The sequence below is a fragment of the Canis lupus genome, chromosome 4 (assembly GCF_003254725.2).
Source record: "Canis lupus dingo isolate Sandy chromosome 4, ASM325472v2, whole genome shotgun sequence".
NCBI classification, from domain to species: Eukaryota; Metazoa; Chordata; class Mammalia; order Carnivora; family Canidae; genus Canis; species Canis lupus.
In genome coordinates this window covers 20,147,240-20,171,851 of record NC_064246.1, presented here as the reverse complement: position 1 = coordinate 20,171,851, position 24,612 = coordinate 20,147,240, and the positions used below count along the sequence as shown (strand labels likewise).

The 24,612-nt window shown below is 38.5% G+C and overlaps 1 protein-coding gene across 5 annotated transcripts in view; it reads right to left on the bottom strand.

Annotated features, from left to right (window-relative positions):
• Nucleotides 1-24,612, bottom strand: part of TET1 (tet methylcytosine dioxygenase 1) — a 138,600-nt gene that overhangs the window by 92,077 nt on the left and 21,911 nt on the right. For 3 of the 5 annotated variants that reach the window (XM_049109010.1, XM_035715474.2, XM_049109009.1), the window contains one exon: nucleotides 8,596-8,649. In XM_049109010.1, coding sequence (XP_048964967.1) covers nucleotides 8,596-8,649 — 54 coding nt within the window. The other 2 variants (XM_049109012.1, XM_049109011.1) reach the window with 2 other exon arrangements.

The window sequence follows — 24,612 nt, the reverse complement described above, 5'->3', positions numbered from 1 at the left end:
GTGTCTCTCTTGAATAAATAAATAAATAAATAAATAAATAAATAAAATATTTTTTAAATAAATAAAAGGTTTACAATCTAGTTTAAAGAATATTAAAAACTCAAAATCTAAACACAATATTCTACAAAGGATTTTATTTTATATTAACAATCATAACAAAAATGATGATGGTAAAAGCTATCATTTATTGAATATATACTACATGAGATAAATTAAGTAAATTAAAAATTATACATGCTACCAAACAACCCTATCGATTGGTTACTGTTCCCCTTTTACAGTTTTACAGATAAGGAAAATAGGTCTCAGAGTTCACTTAAACTTCTTTAGGTCATACAATAAATAGAAGAAACAGGGTTAAACCCAGGACTATGACATTAAAGGTCATGCATCTTCTTTTGGATACTGCTGATACCATAGGAGACATGGTTCAAATAAAAAATGAAAAATAATAAAAAAAACATTAAATATTTACATCAAAATTTAGATGCTTAGAAAATTTCAGATATATTTTTCCTATTTTTTCAGAAGGAAGTTTTGTCTAAAATAACATTGTTTATTTCAAAAATAGTTAATTTTTTCTTTTTCTAAAGTGAAATGAATACATAGGATATTAAGTGAAAATATTTCTAAGATAAAAAAAATGCCTTCAGATATTTAAGATACTTTTTTGATAATTTATGTATTTATTTTTTAAGATTTTATTTACTCATTCATGAGAGACAGAGGGAGAGCAGGCTCCTTACAAGGAGCCCAATACGGAACTTGATCCCAGAACCCCGGGATCATGCCCTGAGCCAAAGACAGACGCTCAACTGCTGAGCCACTCAGGCATCCCCTTTTTTTGATAATTTAGTGAGAACTTTATTATGTGATTTTTATCTCGAAGAAATGAGATTTAATATACATAACCTGAAAACATACTAAAACTTGTATTCTCTTCCAGATATGTTCATGTCCATCTACCTTTGTCTTTGTAACAAAGTTCTATAATTCAAACTGACCATTAATTGTGAGATTATATCATCATATTCTAGTCTTTATTATAGAATAGTTGATTCTATTTTTTATATATGTGTATACATACATACACATACATAAATATATACATATATTTAAGAGGGAGATGGGAGAGAAACTTAAGTAGGATCCATGCCCAGCACAAAGCCAGATGTAGGGACCAATCTCATGACTCTGAGATCATGACCTGGGCTAAAATGAACAGTCAGATGCCCAACCAACTAGGTCACCCAGGTGCCCCTATAGGATATTTATAAATAAAAGGGAAAAGAGAAAAATTTAGTACTTTCAATCTTTAAAATCTTATTTCTGATATTCCTCATTACAAAAAGCAGAAGTGGAATTTTTAAAAGGAAAGAAAAGGGTTTCTGGAATATAGGTTTATATTTTTCAAATAGAGCAATTAAGTGAATATACTGCTAAGAAAATACACATTTTCTGAAAAGTTCACTTAATATTTTTAGTAACATATACATCTTTAGATATAATAATACAGTGATTGAAAAATTACTATATGCCAAGCTATCTTAACCATTTTACATGTATTAAATAATTAACTATACAACAAGTCTGTGATCTTCTGTAGGTGCGTTTGTGTACTATATTTAAAATTAAGCACATGTGCAATATAATAAATAATTTAGTTATTTAAAATAAAAAAGTTCTGGGCACCTAGCTGGCTTAGTCTGTTAAGCGTCTGCCTTTGGCTCAGGTCATGATCTCAGGGTCCTGGGATGGAACCTTATGTCAGGCTCCTTGCTCAGCCTGCTTCTCCCTCTCCCTCTGCCCCTGCCGCTGCCCCTGCTTGTGCTCTCTCTCTCTCAAGTAAATAAATAAAATCTTAAAAAATTTAAAACAAAATTGAAAAGTTCCTATAAGTTTAGTTTAACATTTGGTTCCTTAGAATCATGAAAAGAACATGTGCTTCAATCAAATTCATGTGACATCAGTAAATTTTAATCATAGATGATAAAACTATAGCATCTCTTCTCTTAAAATTTGTCACATGCAGAGAGTCCTGCTTTTAGTTCAAAAAAGATTCAAAGAGTTAGTCAGTATTTAAAAAAGAAATCATCAGAACAGTTTTTTAAAAATTCTATAATCTTCATTCTATTTCATTGGCCACTGTGCCAGGTAAATTTTGTCATCAGATCTTTAAAACAATTGTTTTAATAACATATTTTAGACACTGAAAGACATTCCATTATTATTCCAATTTTACTATATGTGCTGCCGAAGTCAGCACAAGACATTCCATTATTAAATTAATTAAACTTGAAAATGAATTAAGATACCAGTAAGGTTTCAACAAAAATTTATTAACATTTCTTATTTAGCTCTTTTTATCTGCTCTTAGGGATACATTCTAGTCCAACACTATGAACACACAAACACAGTATCAAATGATCATTAAGTATTCAAGACAAAAGGTATATATTCTTAGCTAGGAAGAATTCAACACTTTTTTTTTTTTTTTTTTTTTTTTTTTGGGTAGCTTGAATGAAATTTTCCTCACGCCCATTCACCCCACTTGGCTTCTATTCACTGATACTCTGGGATCATTCCTAGAAATTGCAGAATGAACATGGGTCTTGAGTCACTGAAATGTACGTGCTCCAATAATAAATGAATGATTTTTGACTGTGTGTGAGCTGGCTTAGTGAGAACCTAGCCCTGAAATCAGTCTGATCATCTTTGGGCAAAAGGAGATATTACAATTTCTGGGTATGCAAACCAGAAGCTCCATGTGTGCCTTTGATCATGTGAATAAACACTGATGGATGAACACAGATCTTTGACAATTTTTGCCAGTTTATGACATAATGAGGAAAATAAGGACCATGTGTTGAACCATAAAACTAAATAATTAAATTTATATGACCTTCTGGTATTCTGAGATTATCTTCTTTGAATTTATTTGTTTGTCTGTTTTATAAAGTTGGTATTGTGGGGCACCTGGGAGCTCAGTCACTTAAGCAGTTGCCTTTGGCTCAGGTCATGATCCCAGGGTCCTGGTGAGCCCCGCATCAGGCTCCCTGCTAGATAGGCAGCCTGCTTCTCCCTCTCCACTACCACTTGGCTCTCTCACATGGTCTTTCTCCCTCTCAAATAAATAAATAAATTCTTGGGGGGGGGGCGGGGAAGGCGTTGTTATTGCTTTCTAGGTACTCTCACTACCCACTCTGAATTTTTTCCCCACTAGTCGGTTATACTCAGAAGTCTGGGATTCACTGCATGTGACCATGAAACACTATAAAAATGGTATGCTTCTTTTCCTGAACAATGATCAAGCTCTGTATTTGATCTAGCACTGAAATTTGCAACATGTTACTATGAATGATAGAATGTTACATTATAACCAGAGTTAAAAGTTTATCACTTTACCAATGTTTTTTTTTTAATTTTTATTTATTTATGATAGTTACAGAGAGAGAGAGAGAGGCAGAGACACAGGCAGAGGGAGAAGCAGGCTCCATGCACCGGGAGCCCGATGTGGGATTCGATCCCGGGTCTCCAGGATCGCGCCCTGGGCCAAAGGCAGGCGCCAAACCGCTGCGCCACCCAGGGATCCCTTTCTTTTCTTAACTGAAACAAAGTTGTAGATAAAATGTGCAGAGAAAAATGTTTAGTAACTGTTTAATCTTCCACTTCTTGCTTAATGGGTTTTAAAAATAAACAAGGTAACTCAATTGTATCTAATTTGGTAGTTTTAAGTCAGAGCTATTACATGTAACAATTTTTAAAAATTTTAAATTGTAACATATACAAAGGAACAGCTCTCAAAGATATGAAGTAAATTTCCCCAGCTTGGCACTTTTTTGTTTCCTTCAAACAATATACAGCAATTTGTAATTTATTCATTTGTCTCTTAATTGTTTTGCCTATCATTCCTAAGCAAGTTAATCTCAATGAGGACAGAAATCATTTTGGTCTTGCATACCATATAGTTCGAACATTTAGTATATGCTAAAGAATATATATTTATTGAATGTAAATGATTGTTGTTCAGGAAACTGAGCTTACTGAGCATTTACTATGTGCCAGGCAATGATGGTACTAAATATTCTGAATGTCACCTATGTCATGCAAATCAAGATCATGTATGAATATGATTTATTTATTATTTAATTCTCCTTTTAAAACATATTTCAAAAAACCATGTAAGTATGCAAGTGTCTTCTGTCCTGGTGAGATATATGTCTTATGTCCCCCCCATCAGGCCCCAGTACCACTTGTTCTTCTCCTTTATCAGCATCATCAAGGAAGGAAGGAAACAGTGAAGAGCAGGGTTGTCAGGGCAGAAGCTAGCAGGAAGATCACTTAGCTTTCATTTTTTCTTTTCTAAATCATCTGTAGACCATTTCCTGCTTTAATATCCACTGACATTCTTTATATTTATTCATTCAGTTCTTCCAAACACTACTTTGATGATATTTTATAACCAAATAGCTAGAAAATATCCTTTACTGGCCTAGAAAGAGTGTCTCTAATTACAGAATGTATAAATATGATCCCTGCTCAGGGATACCCACACTTTTTATTTTGAAATGATATTAGATTTATTTTTTAAATTTTTATTTATTTATGATAGTCACACAGAGAGAGAGAGAGGCAGAGACATACGCAGAGGGAGAAACAGGCTCCATGCACGGGGAGCCCGATGTGGGATTCGATCCCGGGTCTCCAGGATCGCGCCCTGGGCCAAAGGCAGGCGCTAAACTGCTGCGCCACCCAGGGTTCCCATGATTTTAGATTTACAACTAAGTTCCAAATATAGTATAGGGTTTCTCAAACACACTTCACCCAGCCTTGCATGATGTTACCTTCTTATAATAATGATTCTGATACTATTTTTAACCCCACCATCCCATCCCTGTGGTCACTAGTGATGCTGAATATGTTCTATCTGGGGATGCCTCGGTGGCTCAGTGGTTGAGCATCTGCCTTTGGCTCAGATGGTGATCCTGGGGTCCCAGGATCAAGTCCCGCATCGGGCTCCCCATGGGGAGCCTGCTTCTCTCTCTGCCTTTGTCTCTGCCTCTTTCTGTGTGTCTCTCATGAATAAATAAATAAAATCTTTAAAAAAAGAGAGAGAGAATATGTTCTATCTGGCCCTCTAGGTCTCTTGCATCCCATAGGAGGCCGACTGGCCCCTTTTGGCTTCTGATTGGATCCACCAATGAAAGCAGCAGAAAACTGGAGAGCAGGGTATTTATTTCCATCCCCAGTTCCCCAAAACTTTGTCTCTGCAGAAACATCCTGTTACCAAAGGCCATAACAAAAGCCCCTACTCTGTCTCTTCAACTACAACTATTCTTTCTCTCTGGGTTCCTGCTCCCACTCCCTGGCCCCTTCAGGCCTAGGAGTGGTGAGAAATCTCTGCTGTCACTAGTCCTGGGATGCTTTGCCATCCCTAGTTTTTCCCTTAACCCTGCCCATAGCTTTTAAACAATTCCTTTATTAAATTCCCCTCAATGTCCCCAAATGACCGTTAATCTGATTTTTTCCAAAGACAATGATTGATGACCTACCCAAAGTGGTATTACCTTAAAATCAACATTCCCTTAAGGGAATATATCCTCTTACCCTGACACACCAAGTAGAGAGTATTTACATAAAAGTTTCTACCACAATGAGTTCCAAATCATACCATTCACAAGTCCAATTTTATGAATCAATGCCTGGAATTATTTCACACCTTTACCTTACTCAAGGGTCAAGGAAACAATTACAGCACAGCCAATAAGGTGCCATGTATATATAAAATAACTCTAGTAATAATCAATAGCACTTGAACAGGAACCTGGTCCTCCAGAACCAGTGGGGACAGGAATTTATGCTGAGCCCACTCCCCAGCCCCCATCATTTGACTCCCATTTGGCCATTTGAGTGTTTTGGACAAAAACTGTCATTTCAGCTGAAGGGGAATTCTCTCTCCTATCAGGGATTTGAGGTCACTATCTGCAGTTTTAAATTTTGTTTTTTTTTTTTTTTTTTTTTTTTTTTTTTTTTTTTTTTTAGTTTTAAATTTTGAACTACAATAAAATACATATAGGTTCTTGGTATAGATAATACATTGCTTAAAAATGAGAGGTATGAGACATACCAAGCAATTTCAGCCCCACAACTGGATTCAGTATTTAGTTAGCAGGTTCAGAGTAAGATGGCACAAGATTCAATTCTGCACCCAATTTCCCTAATCAGACTCTTCACCTGTCCTACTACTTCTTCACAGATGATGAAGATGAAAATCTTTAATCAGGACACCTTCAGCATCCACCCTGACAAAGAACAAGGGACCCAGGAGATCTGAAGATCTAGGAGGCCAGAGCCAAAGGAAGCAGCGAAATTTCTGGCATAATGCAAAATGCAAAGGGAGAATTATGAAAGGAGACCACATTTTAACCTATAGACTCCCATCTCTGCTCCCCCAGGTACCAGCCATCTGACCACTAAGTCCTCATCCATAAAACCTTAAACCGAAAGTTGTACTCTTCCCCCTGCCCTCCCTTCCCAAAAATGGATTTCGTTTTCTTAACATCTCCTTCAGGGTTGTACAATATTCCATATATTTTACACATATCAAACTTAAATCTGAAAAGTATTTTAGCATTTCTACTGTGGAGAACAAAATACATTATAGCCAATAAAAAATTAAAGAAAATATTTTAAAATGCCAACATCAGGGGGAAAATTATTATTTTTTCCTTTTAGGGCATTTCCCTACTCTTGTACAATTGATAACTATAGAGAAAGGTGAGCAACAATTCAATTCTGCTTGCTGTGGCACATGAAATTCAGCCACCCACAAGCACTTATTTTAAAATAAGTCAGAGTCCATTGCCATAATTCAAAAAAGCAACACACGGTATATTTACTTCTGAAATTTATTTCAGGTGACAGGACACCCACAGACTAACAAAATAAACATAGAATTAAATAGTATTCCCAAAGCCCAATTCTACTTCCTAGCAAAGGCAGATGATGATTTAGCTACCAAATTTATTCTATATTAATGTGTCCATGCAATTGACCTCTTTCTCCTATGCCCCCACCCCACCCCTGGCAAATTTGAGAGCCATTTTAACAGTAGCACTAAAATGATTTCTTATTTGAAAATCTGAAGACAAAACACCTTGAGATGGATACACCCAACACAGAAAGTATTAAGAATAGGTTAAGAATGATTAAAGCAGGGCTTTTTAATGATACAATTCCATAGCTGGAGAAGGGGAAGGAAGTAAAAGGGGGTGGGTGGGTCACTATTTTGCAGAAGCAAAATAGGAGGGGTTAATTTACCTTGAAAACAACCAGTATTCTATTTGTCCAGGCCCAATGAGAATTTGTGCCAAGCAATTTCATTCATTTCACAGTGCCTAGAACATTGATGACTGTGTGGTAAATATTAAACAAATACTTGTTGGTTGATTAAAGTGTACATGGCAACGCCGTGTACACACAGGAAACAGAAACTCAAGGTGGTCAGACAAATTTGAAAGCAATGCAAGGTTTGGTTCTCCATGTCAATAACATTTTCAAGGTACACAACTGGGGAAGCAAATGAGATAAAAAAATTTCCCACATCCATAGTTCAACATGTTGTTCCTCTTTGAGTGCTAAAACTTTATTTGCAAAAGAAAAGCTAAGGTTAGGTTAAAATAATATTAATTATTATATATATATGATATAATTTTAAAGACCAGTACATTTTATTGCTTAATATGTCTTTTTTTAATTAAAAAGGTTACTTGCTAGGTTGCTTACATTTATAGTAGCAATAGGCCACTTGAAATGTTTAACACATAAGCACTCATTTGCTAAACTAAAGCTAGCCTTGAACTTTTAGTGGTGCCATATGCTTTTAAATTAACCCTTCTAAATACTGTACAAAGCTCATAACCCAGACTGTTAGCTTAGAACCAAATTAGGTTACTACTAAATATTCATTAGGCAAACTACTGAAAATAAAGAAAACATGCATATTCCTACAGCTCTCTGAATGCCAAAATTAAAAATGATACAATGAGAATTTGGGATTAAGCAATGATAATTTGGCTGAGCTCAATGTCTTACATATTTCAAATTGAACTAAAACCTCTAAGGACCTTTTCCTTTGGAAAGCAAAACCACACATTTTAAAATAGTATCTAATGCAAGGTCTATTAAAATCACAATGGATCATAGCTGTCAACTTCAAATAGTGTCTCTCTCCTTAAGAGCATAAGTTTACACACTGGTGCAACACCACAAAGGCAGATGCTACAAAGGGATCTACCAAGAAAACAAATTTTATTCACAACGCTTTGCATATAAACTTTTCCTTCTGCAGACTTGTGTAGAGTTGAAAATAAAGGATGCTAATATGCACATCATGCAGCACATCAAAAAAAGAGAGAGAGAGAGAGAGAGAGGGAGAGAGAGAAAAAAACACTTCAGTTGAGTGAAAATTCATTTATCTACTGAAAATCTGGGAGAATTCACATCCACTGTACTCCAAATTTACTCCTAAGTGACAGAAAAATACTCTATGAAATGGCAAAAAAATTAAATATGATTTAATCAATAGCTGATTACCTTTAAAACTTTGGGCTTCTTTTCCCTCTGGGGCCTCTTGTTTTCTTTTATAACCTAAAAAAAATCAAATTGCAAAATGAGCCTCCGTTTAAGAAAAAAAAAAATTAGCTCCCACCTCCCCCCAAAAAATTTTTTTTGGCTATTTCTCTATAAAACTATTTAGACCATTTAAAATTATCAACATGTTTGCTAGGCAGAACCTAAAGAGCTCATGTAAAATGTATACTTTAAAAGTCACTGAAAAAAAGCCTTGCATAAAGATGAAGTAGGGAAATACCCTTTTTTCCCCTTAAAGACTGTCTTAATTAGCCTCTGCATTCTTCACAGCGAAGCCCACGAGGTAGCCATCTTGCTTGCTTCTGCAGAGGAAGCCTCTACAGTGGAACAGTTCTGCAAACTGCTTTTTGGTATTATTATCATGGTGTTTAAAGGCAGCCCTGGCCTGCCAGCACTGTAGACGTGCTGGGCATGCCTTTTGCAAAAACAGCCCCACAAAGAGTGCAGCCAATGGCAATGCAGAGCTTAGCAACTCCAAAGTGATCTTCTCTGCTAGCCTTCCTAGACAAAGGATCTCCTGTGCGGCTCCGCTCTCACCACAGGACACAGGCAGCCACAAGCTGCGACATGGAGTGCGCTGCAGAGGATCTGGTCGCGCCGAAATCACAGGAGGCTTCAGCAAAAACAATGCACACAAATCCCCCAGGTCTCCGCCATCGGATCGATGGCGGAGGCTCCCTGATTAGTAACCTCTTGGCGGCTCCGAGGGCAGGTCTGCGCGGGGGGAGGGGTGCGCGGCTCTGCCTCCAACGTACAGGAGATATAACCGAGCCGAGGGGGGCATTTGGGCTTGCTGAAACTCTGGAAGGTATTGTGCATTTTTACTTTATAAGGCAAGGCTAAATATTGGCGATATTTAAGGCAGGGAGGTTATGTGAGGACAGTGTAGGCTCAGCTGTTGGGCTGCGTGTCTCATTCCCCGGGAACCACACCTCTTTGCAGCAGGCGCTTTGCCCAGAAACACAGCAATTTGATTTCTGTCAATAAATGTCCAATGACAAAGGCGGATTAAAAAACACTAATGAAGCCACTTAAAAGGAAAAGGACAGGATGAGGACAAGGAGAGGGGGAGGAGTTTTCAAAATACACTTGCCACTCTGAGTGGCTGCAGAGGAAAAGATTTCTCTCTCTTGCTCTGGACATTTCTGGTGACCTTCGTTTCCTGAAGAAATCCCTCGGGTCCAGAAGGTGGGTTCACACCTTTCAGACAAAAAGGGGCACCTTTATGGGCTTCTCTGTCTCCCAAGATCATCAACTGTCTCAGAGCATCTTTCCGTGGAGCTGCCAAACAGGTCCCCAGGCGGAGCCAGTCTGCCTACCCGGCTGATGGTCAGACGGAACCACCCACTTCCCGGGAATGGGAGCTGAGCCAGAGGTGGCACAAGCAGCTACCCACACTCAGGCACCTGGGCTGCCACCGCGCTCAGCGGGCGGTAGGCACTGGGAGAGCGGGGCACCACAGTTGGGATTTGCCAGACCCTGAGAATGCCAGAGCCAGAGAGTTAAGCTCTCTCCCTGGCCTGGCAACAGCGACAGTAGAGAAGGAACCAGGACAGCTGCTGTGAGCTGGCAGGTCTCAAGGTCACTGCCAAAATGTAGTGCAGAGTCCGGTCACAGTCCCATCACAGCCACCTTGACAGCTGCACAGATCTTGGGAAGAGAGCCTCAGCTCCATCCTCACAGGGCCAAAGTTTCAGCAACACATTTAGGGGATTGGCAGGAGGGCCTCCCTGGCTGCTCAGCCAAAGATGGGTTTTCCACTTGCAGTTGGATTCAGAACAGATTCCCACAACCAGAAATCAGGAACAGAGTGAGGGCCGGAAGGCCTGTGTTTCATCACCCGGGATTCCTAGGCTTTCGGTTGGCCACAAAAGCACGCCTTACTTGTTGGAATGGTTAAGTCCAACATGCCCTGTTTTCCCACGTTCAACTACCTCTCCCTCACCTACCCACCCTCAAAATTTTTAACACATGTAAAAAGCAAGCCTCCTTGTAGCAAAATCAGTGGATTCTGACTTAAACACATCCATCAGGGCATCCTCAAGCACACTGAGCCCACACTGAGAAGCTCTCCCTGGTGAATGAAGTAAAACCATGAAAGAGGTGGAAAAACAGGACCTAATAATACAGCGAGACTTGAAAATGGCCCTGTACTTCTTTTTCTTTTAAGTGTATGTGTGTGTGCATGCGTGAGATAAAATAAAGATAACATAAAGTCTGCCACTTTAACCATTTTTTAAAAAGATTTTGTTTATTTGAGAGAGTACAAGCAGGAGGGGCAGAGAGAGGGACAAGTAGACTCCCTGCTGAGCAGGGATTTTTTCCCCATGTGGGGCCTGATCCCAGGAGGTGAGCCCAAGGCAGATGTTTAATGGACTGAGCCACCCAGGTGCCCCTATTTTAACCATTTTTAAGTGTATAGGTTAATAGCATTAAGTATGTTCACAATGTGGTGAAATGATTCTCACTCTCCATTTTCAGCACCTTTTCATTATCCCAGATACTCTGTATTCATTCAACAATAAGTTTTCATTTGCCTTCTCTCAGTCCTTGCTACTTTTTATTTTACTTTTGGGGTCTATAAATTCACCTATTCTAATATCTCATATAAGTAGTATTGCATGATGTGTGTCCTTCGGTGTCTGGCTTATTTCACTTTGCATAATGTTTTCAAGGTTCATCAACAATGTAAGATGTATCAGAATATCATTCCATTTTAAAACTCAATAGTGGGACACATGGGGGTGGCTCAGCAGTTGAGCGTCTGCCTTTGGCTCAGGCCGTGATCCTGGAGTCCCAGGATCAAGTCCCACATTGGTCTCCCTGCGTGGAGCCTGCTTCTCCCTCTGCCTGTGTCTCTGCCTCTGTGTCTTTCATGAATGGACAGATAAAATCTTTAAATAAATAAATAAATAAATAAAATAAAACAATAGTATTTCACTGTGTATAAACAACAAATTTGTTTATCTATTCTTCTGTTGAAGTACATTTGGGTTGTTCCCACCTTCTGTCTATTTTGAGTAATACTGGTGTGAACATGGGTACGAGTATGTGAGTCCCTGCTTTCAATTCTTGTTGCTATATATCTAGAAAAAGAACTGCTGTATCATATGATAATTCTGTTTAAATATTTAAAGAATCACTAAACTTTCTACAGTGGCTATATCATTTTCCACTCTCGTCAGCAGTGCACGCAAGGGTAGCCCTACATTTCTTGCATTTCAATTACATGTTATACTTCTCCCCCTTGAATACCTGAATATAATTTTTAAAAGGCATCAACATATTCCCCAGCTCGATCATTCAATATTTAGTAAGGTGGGTCAGGATATATAATTATATATTTAAAATCCATCTATTACCTGTGTGATCCATGTTTGTCTCAATAAAATAAAACAAAATAAAATAAAATAAAATCAGGCTCAGACTGTTAGGTGTACTGAGTATCCAAGTCAGTGAGAAGTCCACTTTTAAAAGCCCCATTGATAGGCATTTTCACTGCATGGGATACTCATGAAGCCATACAACGCTGCACTTGGCAAACTAGCAAATATTGCAGGTCTGTGTGCATTGTTCTGTAAAATGAATTAATAAATAAAGCCACAGCTCTTCTCAGCTAAATATGAGGGTTAATTCAAGTGACCAGAGCTAACATTAGCTCAAAATATCCAACTGATACTACACCATGAAGATCTGCACTTGTTCGGACACAGAATAGATTGGTAACCTATATTTGTTATGACCATCTGCTCTAAATCCTATACTTAGCGATTTGATGGTCTCTCAGCTCAGGACTTAGGTGATGGTGAGCTTTGATGGAGAAAATAACCAGACATTACTAGCAGAGAAATTGGAGGGCTGGAGAGCCATTCCCATTCTCTTATTATTTAGGGCAAAGTGCATAGAACTAGATTCAGTTGGAAGAATGGCAGATCAGAAACTATGAAACTCTGTGCCATAGTCCGACTTATTCAGAACTTGTTTTTGTCTCTTAGATCTATTTGTTCTTCTCACAAGGAATTATGATTATGAAGTTGCATAAGATGTATTTAATTTTGTAATAGTTCTAGATTAGGTTCTTGCAAATATTACAAAATGAGATCTCTTTTCTCTTGAAAATCGCATGATTATAGAACTAAAAAAAGAACATCAGAGAAAATTGAGCCTAACTACATTATTTCATAGGTAAACTAAGGCTTAAAGAGATAGAATTACTTAATTTACCTTATACAGCAAGTTAAAACTGGACTTGAGGAGAGGTATAACCAACCATCTACACTGCTTTCGCTATAACTCCTAATAACCTTTAAGGTTGAAAGGTCTTCAAAACCACACACTTCATTTTTAGAAGAGAGGAGAATTGGCTCAGGTTTCTAGAAGACTGGTATTTAAATGAACCTTATGTTAGGTGTGATTTTAAAAAATAAATTTTGTGCCCTCAGAAATAAGTTTATGAGTAATTTCACATTCTACTCTTTCTAAGCACAAGCCACTCTGCATCCACAAGAAACTAGACCTACAAGCACTGCTTACTAGACCTACAAAAACAGGTGTTTTCTTCTAAGGTAATCTCAGAAGTCATCACGATTCCTCAAACTTGACACTTCTCCAGAACAAAATCCTTCCAGTATTAGTCACACTCTCTTCTCCCATGAAATCCTCCTATATTTCTCTTCTCCCCTATTGCTGGGGGGGGGGGGGGGGGTGTCATAGCTTTTCCTATGACACCTGGGTAAAGACATATTTCAAGTACCATATTTTATAAATTTTCAATCATTAAGAAAAAGATGGCTCATTTTTTTCACAATTCTAAAGGAGATCTCAAAGTTAGTTTGGTTTTATTTCTTAGGAGACTACAGAAACTTTCAATTAACAGGAGATCTTCCTGGGTGATTGGGTAAACAATAATGGTCTGGGTCTAGGGGGCCGATCTCCTCAGGCAGCCTTTCCCTGGCTTCCCTCCCCCACTTCCTTCCCTGTGGCTTATCTGCAGTAGCCCTTTTTCCTTCTAAGGGGCCAAGTCTACCTAATGACTACCCCATTCCCTCTAGCCATCCTGCTTGCTTCTGGTAAAAATAACTGCTCTTCAATAACAAGAATTAAGGAACAAGTGAGCGATGGGTCTCCAATAGTTGCTGAGTGAGAACTGCTGACAATGAAGTGAACCAGAGTTAATGCCAGCGACTAATGGGGCTGAAATATCACCTCTCAATTTCTCAACAGTTCTCAGTACTACCTTGAAATCAACAAGCCTACTGCATTACAGTCTAGATTCATAATTTGGACAGAGAAATCCAGTAAGAGTAACTATGGGTTTTTGCCAAAACAAAGAAATTACAAAGAATGCTGCTATTTAGAAAAATGTCCCCTTCTGTGAATTATATATTGAAGTTTGCTTCTTATTATTTGCCATTCTGTCCTGTGTGTTTTGTAATCAATAATATCCCCCCTTTTTTTATTTTTTATTTATTTTTTTTAATTTTATATATTTATGATAGGCACACAGTGAGAGAGAGAGAGAGAGAGAGAGGCAGAGACATAGGCAGAGGGAGAAGCAGGCTCCATGCACCGGGAGCCTGAGTGGGATTCGAACCCGGGTCTCCAGGATCGCGCCCTGGGCCAAAGGCAGGCGCTAAATTGCTGCGCCACCCAGGGATCCCTCCCCCCCCCCCTTTTTTTTAAAGGAAGTTCTGTGTCTTTGGGCTTCTCCCTGTCATTCCTGCTGCAGAACTGACACTGGATAGCACTGTATCCTCAGTTGTTAGATAACCTAATAGTCTCACTAAGTCTAATAGAAAAAATTATAAGCATTTATTGTTTCACTGAGAAGCTCAAATCATTTTTCACCCACACAACTAATTTCTGAGAAAGTTAGATCTAGTTATCCCGTTTAGCCAAATCAAAATTGTTGAACCTTAAAAGACCTCACATCCAAGAACACTGTTCCCACTTAAACCTTTAAACAACTTAATAATAAAAAAATCACAATAAAAACGCATACAAAAACTTAAAAAATATTGGAGACATCAAGGGCACCTGGGTGGCTCAGTCAGTTAAGGATCTGCCTTTGGCTCAGGTCATATTCTCAGGGTCTTGGGATTGAGACCCACATTGGGCTCCCTGCTCAATGGGGAGTCTGCTTCTCCCTCTCCACCTGCTAGTGCTCTCTTTTGCTTGCTCAGTTCTTTCAAATAAGTAAATAAAATATTTTTTTAAATGTTAGGGACTTCCAATATGCAGAAATGGTGCTGGGCCTGCCACTCCTGAACCTATCAACTCAGGAGAGACACAGACAATCATGATGCAGTATAAAATGGAGATGAGCCCAGAATGCTAAGAAAGGCAGAGAAGGCTTCCCAGAGGAAGCGACATGTCCACTGAAACCCAGAGGATAAACAGGAGTTGGTGAAATTTAGAGAAAGGGAAGAAAGGGATGTGTCCTAGATGAAGGTAAGAGCATGTGCAAGGACAGGTAGTATTTTGGCTAAGGAAAAGTCACACTAGAGTATGGTTATGAAGAGGCAAAGGGGACAATTCATATAAAAGGCTGATCACTGAGCTTGCACATGAAGAGATGGAATCAGCTTTTAATTCCCTACCACTCCAGTTTGAAATGCTGCTTTTTGTGTTCCATTCTTCAAGTTTCCATAATTAGTCCTTTCAAAAGCCAACAAGGATGCTCTTGTTAAATTGAAGATCACAAATATTAGCAACTTTCTCAAGGAAAAAACTAAGGAGAGGCGATTGGTTTATCTTAGATCTGAAAATCCTGGTTTTTAAGGTAGAAAACACCCTTGATATAACTAAATCTCCTAATCAAAGAAAAGCATGTTTTGGAAATGAATGTATGTAAAATTTTTGTTAAGATAGATCAGTTATCCAGGAAGGGTTAACTCCTTTAGTATTTGAACTCATTTGCCAGTTTCACACATTCTATAGAGACATAAACTTGTTGCCAGGTAATGTTATTCTTTCAGCTGAGTAGCTGTACCAGACAGATGCCTTTGATATTTGGAGTAAGGGGTACCCTTTGTTCATTCCAGGAATAGAATAGAGAATACCCACTATATTGGAGGCACTTCTTAATACCTTTTGGATCTCTGATTTAAGAGATCTTTTTTCCATGGAGTCTAACTCAGCTAGAGAGAAGACAGGAAATATATTTTTCAGAACGAATTAAAAAAAAAAAAAAAACTTGCCTGTAATATTGAGTCTGTAATATTTTTAATAATAGAATGCCTAAAGTCAAATTTTCTTCCAAAGTCTGATTTTCCTGACAGCCAAATACTTATTCAAAGGGCACAGTATCTCTTATTTAAAATAAAATAGGGGCAGCCCAGGTGGCTCAGCGGTTTAGCGCCGCCTTCAGCACAGGGTGTGATCCTGGAGACTCGGGATGGAGTCCCATGTCAGGCTCCCCGCATGGAGCCTGCTTCTCCCTCTGCCTGTGTCTCTGCCTCTCTCTGTGTGTGTCTCTCGTGAATAAATAACTAAAATCTTTAAAAATAAATAATAAAATAAAATAAATAGTCCTCAAATTTCATAGTAGAGACAGTTCTACCTTGCTACCATTTCTGTGTTTGAAGGGGATCTTTTAAAACTTTTGTAAAGCCCTTTAGAAATACCTTGTGAAGTCAGAAGGATATACTTGCCATAACAAAAAACAAAAAGATTATTTTCATCACAGCTCACCTTAGAAATTAACAGGTATAGGAGCACCTGAGTGGCTCAGTCTCTTGAGTGACCAACTCTTGATTTTGCTCAGGTTATGATCTTCAGGTACTGAGATTGGCCCCTGCCTGGCTCTGTGCTCAGCAGGGAGTCTGCTTAAAATTCTGTTCCTCTCCCTCTGCCCTTCCCCATCCTCCACTTCCCCATGCACTCTCTTTCTCTCAAATAAAAAAAATCTTAAAAAAAAGAGAGAGAGAGAGAGAGACACCTGGGTAGCTCAGTGGTCGGGCCTCTGTCTTTGGCTCAGGTTGTGATCCCAGGGTCCTGGGATTGAGTCTTGAATCAGGCTCCCTGCAGGAAGCTGCTTCTCCCTCTGCCTATGTCTCTGCCTCTCTCTGTGTATCTCTCATGAAAAAATAAAATCTTAAGAAGAAAGAAAGAAAGAAAGAGAGAAAGAGAGAAAAGAAAGAAAAGAAAGGAAAGAAAAAGAAAGAAGAAAGAAAGAAAGAAAGAAGGAAAGAAAGAAAGAAAGAAAGAAAGAAAGAAAGAAAGAGAGAGAAATCAACAGGTATAGAGCTCAAGATTATAATTGTGCTAACTGCAGATTTAAGTAAAAAACTTGCCTATCTTTATTAGGAATGTTTTAGCATAAACATTATAATGGAGTTTCCATAGATACACTCTTTAAGGATTTTATTTAGTTAGTTTTAAAGAATTTTCTTAAGGATTTCATTTATTTATTTATTTAAGATTGAGAGAGAAAGAGCACACAAGCAAGGAGGAGGGCAAAGGGAGAAGCAGACTCCCTGCTGATCAGGAAGCCTGACATGGGGCTCCATCCCAGGACTCTGGAATCACAAGCCAACCCTGAGCTGAAGGCAGATACTTAACCAACTGAGCCACCCAGGTACCCGTAAAGACTTTATTTTAAGTAATCTCTACAGTCAATGTGGGACTCAGACTCACAATCCCAAGATCAAGAGTGGAATGTTTTAGGGGCACCTGTATAGCTCAGTCAGTTAAGCATCTACCTTTGGCTCAGGTTGTGATCCCAGGGTCCTGGGATTAAGTCTCACATCGGGCTGAGCAGGAAGCCTGCTTCTCCTTCTCCCTCTGCTGCTTGCTTTCTGTCAAATAAATAAATAAAATCTTACCCAAAAAAAGGAAAAAGAAAGAAAGGAAGGAAGGAAGGAAGGAAGGAAGGAAGGAAGGAAGGAAGGAAGGAAGGAAGGAAGGAAGGAGAAAGAAATGCTCAGTCGTTAGAAATGCTCTAGGAAGGAAGAAAGAAGAAAGAAGTGCTCAGTCGTTAGAAATGCTCTAACGACTGAGCTAGCCAGGCTAGCCCCCACAGATATTCACTCTTAATACCTAGTTAAGAAAATGCAATTTTGGGGACACCTAGGTGGCTCAGTGGTTGAGCATCTGCCTTTGGTTCAGGTCGTGATCCGGGGATCCGGGATCAAGTCCCACATCGGGCTCCCTGCAAGGAGCCTGCTTCTCCCTCTGCCTATGTCTCTCCCTCTCTCTCTGTGTCTCTCATAAATAAAAGCTCTTTAGAAGAATGCAATTTGCCCCCCAAAAATGTTTGATTTCCCTCACTTCCAAATATTTATTCAACAAGCACATTAGCTCTTGTTTAAAATAAACGATTCTTCTTTTCTTTTAAAGATTTATTTATTTCAGAGAGCATGCACGCATGCAAGAAATAGGAAAGAACAGAGGGAGAGGGAGAAGGAATCTCAAGCAGATGCTGAGCCTGGAGCATCTCAATGAGGAGCTCAGTCTCAGGACCCTGAGAACATGACCTGAGCCAAAATCAAGAGTTGATGCTCAACTAACTGAGCCACCTAAGCACCTCTGATTCTTAATGTTTTACTATCATTTATAAACTGTGAATTTCCCATAACATTGGTTCTTTAAATCACATTATTTGAGATAAGTCAAACTGCATTCACAGATGCTGTAATTAAATCTCTAACTTTCTGAACATATACCCGTATTTTATAGAACTACTTCTATTTCATTATGATAAATGATGTGTTAGTGAGTTTCAGTGGGGAGGGGTGAAAGATTGCTATACCCAACAATTCCATTAAACACTAACTATGCATGTAATAAAAAAACAATTACTTTAGATGTTTTGAAAAGAAAGTTTTGGGGTGCCTGGCTGGTTCAGTTGGTGGAGTATGTGACTCTTGATATCAGTGTTGTGAGTTCCAGCCCCACACTGAGTGTAGAGATTACTTAAAAATAAAATCTTAAAAAAAGAGAGAGAGAAGAAAATTTTATTTCCTCTTGGCCTGTCCACTTTAAAATATTATACAATATCAAATTACTATTTTAAACAAGATCAGTATGTCCCTGGTGGGTCCAAATCCCAATGATGCTATTAGATATGGAACCTCGAGCAAGTCAACCTCCCAAAGACTCAGTGAAGGAAAATGTTGACATTAGTGTTAAATGTTAAAATGACTATGAAGAGTACGACATATGGCACTTGGCTTCCAGGTGGATCCACTGCAACAACAGAGAACCATGGCTGTCACTAGGTAAGAAAACTGTGTACAAAAAACACTAATAAAAAAGATATAGGGGTGCCTGTGTGGCTCAGTCCATTGAGCATCTGCTTTCAGGTCCTGGGATTGAGCCCCACATTGAGGTCCCTGCTCATCAGGGCGTCTGCTTCTCCCTCTCCCTCTGCCCCCTGCCTAATCCCCGCCTCTCCCCTTCTCCCTCAAATTAATTAAATTAAATCTTTAAGGTAAAGAAACAACAACTGTTGGCAAGGATGTAGAGAAAAAGGAATGCTCACAGACTGCTCGTGGGAATGCACACTGGTGCAGCCACTGGTAGAACGCAGTATGAAGATTCCTCAAAAAATTTAAACTAGAACTGCCCTATGATCCAGTAATTCCACTACTGTGTATTTACCCAGAGAATATGAAAACACTAATTTGAAAGGATATATGCATCCCAATGTTTATTGCAGCATTATTTAATAGCCAAGTTGTGATAGTAGCCCAAGTATCCATTGATAGATGAATAAATAAAGATATTATTCAGCCATCGAAAGGAATAAAATCTTGCCATTTGTAACAACATGGATGGACCTAGAGAGTATAATGCTAAGTGAAATAAGTCAGTCAGAGAAAGACAAATACTATACGATTTCACTCATATGTGGAATTTAAGAAACAAAGGTAAAAGAAAAAGAGACAAGCCAAAAGAACAGACTCTAACTATTAAGAACAAATAGATGGTCACAGAGGGGAAGTTGTAGGGAGAAGGTAAATAGGTGAAGAAGATCAAGAGTATATGTATCATGATGAGCACTGAGTAACATATAGAATTGTTGAATCACTATATTGTACACCTGAAAATAATTTAGCACTGTATGTTAACTATATTGGAATTTTTAAAAAATGTAATGAGCAATTAAAATTCATTTAATCTAAAGACTCAAGATATTCAAGCACACTATTTTGAGGCATTAGAATTAGAACTACTCCCAGATAAATCTAGTATTAATAAGATTTCTGCTAGAGTGGGATGTTCTAATGCCATAATTTCATCATATCATAATCTTACATTTATTAAGAAGAATATGAAACTTTCGGTTCATTGATAATAGAATTGATAATTTGGATCTACTATCCTGATAAAGACAACTAGAAAAGCTACATAAAATATAAAAACATCTGCTTGGAGGTAGAGAAGAGTAAAAAATTACCATTATTGTGTAGAATTACCATACCAAGACTCAGAGGGGAATGAGGTCTAGGGAGAGTAAAAATATTTTAAGTAAAAATATGAAATGGAGGGGATCCCTGGGTAGTTCAGTGGTTTAGTGCCTGCCTTTGGCGCAGATCGTGATCCTTAAGTCCCGGGATCAAGTCCCGGGATCAAGTCCCGCATCGGGCTCCATGCATGGAGCCTGCTTCTCCCTCTGACTATGTCTCTGCTTTTCTCTCTCTCTGTGTATCTCTCATGAATAAATAAATAAAATCTTTATATATATATATATATACATATGGAGGATAAGAGCTCCATATATATATATATATATGGAGGATAAGAGCTAAAAAGATGGTAAAAGAGAAATGTAACATTGAAAGTAAAATATAGAAGCAGTGGAACTGGCAAACTCAGAGAGTTTTAAGATTTGATTCAGGTCAAAAAGGAATTCTACTTTTGCAAAAAGAACCTGTAAGACTCTTACACAACATTTCTTCAAAGTTTCAAAAATCTGAAAGATAGCATATATTCCCTTAAGGTGACTATTCACAAGTCCACCTCATGGTCCCACTCCTCTCCATCCTCTGGGTTCTTCACATTTTGATTGTTGCCCTAGCTCAAGAACATGGTGGTAAAAATGAGCACATACCATCTAAGCCAAGTGTTCTAATCCCAGATCAACTATGTGGTCTTAGATAAGTTACTTGGCCTCTCTATGTTTCAGTGTCTTCCTTTATATGTTGAGGGAAGAATGCATATTTCATAGGATTGTTGTAAGGATTAAATCAGAGAATGACTATGTCAGTGCTTAAAATAGTATTGGGCACTTAGTAAGTACTCAAAACATGATAGTTGTTATTAATCCCTTCAGATATCAATGTTTACTGCATACCAGTCCCACATCTATGATTAGTATCATTCAGTTAAACCACCATTTGCGGGCAGCCCCAGTGGCGCAGCAGTTTGGCACCGCCTGCAGCCCTGGGTGTGATCCTGGAGACCTGGGATCGAGTCCCACGTCGGGCTCCCTGCGTGGAGCCTGCTTCTCCCTCTGCCTGTGTTGTGTCTCTGCCTCTCTCTGTCTCTATGAATAAATAAATAAAATCTTTAAAAAATAAAAATAAACCACCATTTGTTTGACGGCTACCAAATACCAGGCACTGCATAGAAATGAAGGAAAAGAAAAAAGCTCCAGCCTCTTCAGTCAAGCCAGTGCCATTTCTACAAAACAAAATTCAGGGGTGCCTGGGTGGCTTGGTCAGTTAAGCAACTGCCTTTAGCTCAGGTCATGATCTCAGGATTCTGGGATGGAGCCCTGTATTGGGCTCCTTGCTCAGCTGGGAGCCTCCTTCTCCCTCTCCCTCTGCCTGCTGCTCCCCCTGCTTGTGGTCTCTCTCTCTCTCTCAAATAAATAAATAAAATCTTAAAAAATAGGGACATCAGGTGGCTCAGCAGTTAAGCGCATTTGTCTTCAGCTCAGGGCGTGATCCTGGAGTACCAGGATTGAGTCCCACATAGGGCTCCCTGCATGGAGTCTCCCTCTGCCTATGTCTCTCTCTGTCTCTCTCTTTCTGTGTCTCTCGTGAATAAATAAATAAAATCTTTTTTTTTTAATAAAATCTTTTTTTAAATCTTAAAAAATAAAGTTCACTTAGAAGTGAATGACAAAATAAAGAGATTAAGCACAGCAAAGAAAAAAAATAAATTAAAAATTTCTATGTTTCAAAGGACCTATCACAAGAGTGAAAAGACAACTCTCTGAAACATGTGTAAATCATCTATCTGATTGGGCTCTAACATGCAGAACAGATAAAGAACACTTGCAACTCGACAGAAGACAAATAAGCCAGTTTAAAGATAGACAAAGGACTTTGCTATGGTTTGAAGGTTTCTGTCCCCCCAAAATCTATGTTGATATCCCAATGCCCAATGTAATAGAAGATGGGACCTTTGGGAAGTGCTTAAATCATAAGAATGGACCCGTCATGAATAGGATCTGTGCCTTATAAAAGAAGCTCCATAGAGATCCCTAGCCTCTTCCACAATGTGAGGACACCGTGAGGAGGCACCAACTATGAACCATGAAGAGGGCCCTTCACCAGAATTTGACCATGCTGGTACCTTGACCTTGGACTTCCCAGCCCCCAGAATTTTGAGCTATAGGTTTCTGTTACTCATAAGTAACCAGTCTGTAGTATTTTGGTATAGCAGCCCAGAAGGACTAAAACAGAATTGCAAAGTATTCATAGGAGATATACAAATAGTCAATAAGCACATGAAAAGATGCTTGACATCCTTAATCACTAGAGAAAGGGCAAATGAAAATCATCATGAGATACCACTTTACACTCATAAGGATGGCAATAATCAACAAGTCAGACAATAACAAGTGTTGAGGTGAGGATATGGAAAAATTAGAACCCTCATGCATCATTGGTTGGAGTCCAAAATGGTATGGCTACTTTGGAAACCCGTTTGATAGTTCCTTAAATTTAGACAGTTACCATTTGACCCAGCAATTCCGCATCTAGGAATATATACAAAGTAACTGAAAACACATGTCTACACAAAAACCTGTACACAAAGTTCGTAATGCCATTACCAGTAATAGGCAAAAACTGGAAACAACCTAAAAGTCCATCAAATGATGGATGTTTATACAAAATGTGGTTTATTCCTACAGTGAAATATTATTCAGCCATAAAAGAGAACAAAGTACTGATATATGGTACAACATGGGTGAACCTTGAAAGCATTACGCTAAGTGACAGAAGCCAGACACAAAAGACCAAATACTGTATCATTCCATTTACACGAAATGTCCAGAATAGGCAAATCCAGAGACAAAAAGCAGATTAGTGGTTGCCAGGAGCTGGGGGAGGGGAGAATGGAGTGACTGCTGAGTGGCATAGGATTTCTTTTGGAATAATGAAAATGTTCCAGAATTAGACTGTGGTGATGGTTGCACAACTTTGTAAACATATTAAAGACTACTAACTTGTGCACTTTTAAAAGAGTGAATTTTATTATGTGAAGTCTATCTCAGTTTTAAAAAATGAATTATTTAATTCTCCTTTAATACAGTGAAAAAAAAAGTGCCTCTACTACTTGCTAGCCACGGGAAATTAAACACAATTTTTATTTTTTATTTTTATTTTTATTTATTTATTTATTTATTTATTTATTTATTTATTTATTTTTAAAACACAATTTTTAAAGTGGGTTTCTATTTCCCCATCTGCATAATTAGTGACCTAACACTTATACTTCATCAATCACTGTCAGGATCGAATACCGTAACAGTAAGCTTTTTAGCACAGTGTCTGGCCTATAGTATACCCTCAATAAATGTTAATATCTTTCCTCTGCCAGTTCCTGTTTCAAATCAAAGAAGTTTAAGTTTTGTCAAAATCTTATGTACCTAATAATGAGCAATGAAGACAGAGTTCCCTAAGCTATTAATTCTTCAAAAAAAAGATAAAAATTGGGGATCCCTGAGTGGCTCCGTGGTTTAGAGCCTGCCTTCGGCCCAGGGCGTGATCCTGGAGACCCAGGGTGGAGTTCCACATCGGGCTCCCTGCAGGAGGCCTGCTTCTCCCTCTGCCTGTGTCTCTGCCTCTCTGTGTGTGTCTCTTGTGACTAAATAAATAAAATCTTAAAAAAAAAAAAAGATATAAAGAAACGCTATTATTTCATTTTCCTTGTTTCATTGATTTTTGTTTTAACATCTCATAATACACTAGAAAATGGAAGTGGGTGGGATCCCTGGGTGGCGCAGCAGTTTGGTGCCTGCCTTTGGCCCAGGGTGCGATCCTGGAGACCCGGGATCGAATCCCACGTCGGGCTCCCAGTGCATGGAGCCTGCTTCTCCCTCTGCCTGTGTCTCTGCCTCTCTCTCGCTCTGTGACTATCATAAATAAATAAATTAAAAAAAAAAAAGAAAATGGAAGTGGGTGAATGAAGAAGATATTTTCATTTCTATGATGCCTAGTAGACCAATCTCTCTACAATTTTGTATTAACTCCTAAACAGGTTATTTACTACTGCAAGTATAGAACACACACACACACACACACACACACATTTTCTTTTAAATCTAAACTATATAGACTTCTCCAAAATTTCATGCCTTGCATAAACTGTGGACTTCCATTGTCTTGTCTTCCCATTTCCTCTTGCCTTGATCCTAGTTTTGCTCTTTAACAGAAAACTCACCACAAAATGATGTTGCATATGAAATCTGATATGAAAACAAGCAGTGCAGTGTAAATGTCTAGAATACAGCAGAAACACCAAAACCCTCTCATTATACAAAGGCAAGAAAATAACTGTACAATTGTCGTCTCACTGGAAACCACAACTATAATTCTCTATCACATGGGAACAGTGAAACCAATTCATTCATAAGGCATCTTAACCCTCCAGCAGGAAAAATGCTTTTGCAGATGTTGCAAAATGGTATGTACTTGCTACTTCTGAGGACTTCAATAACATTTCTCTAAATAACATGAATCAAGTAGAAGGAGGGAAATGGCTGAAGTAATGAAATGAATG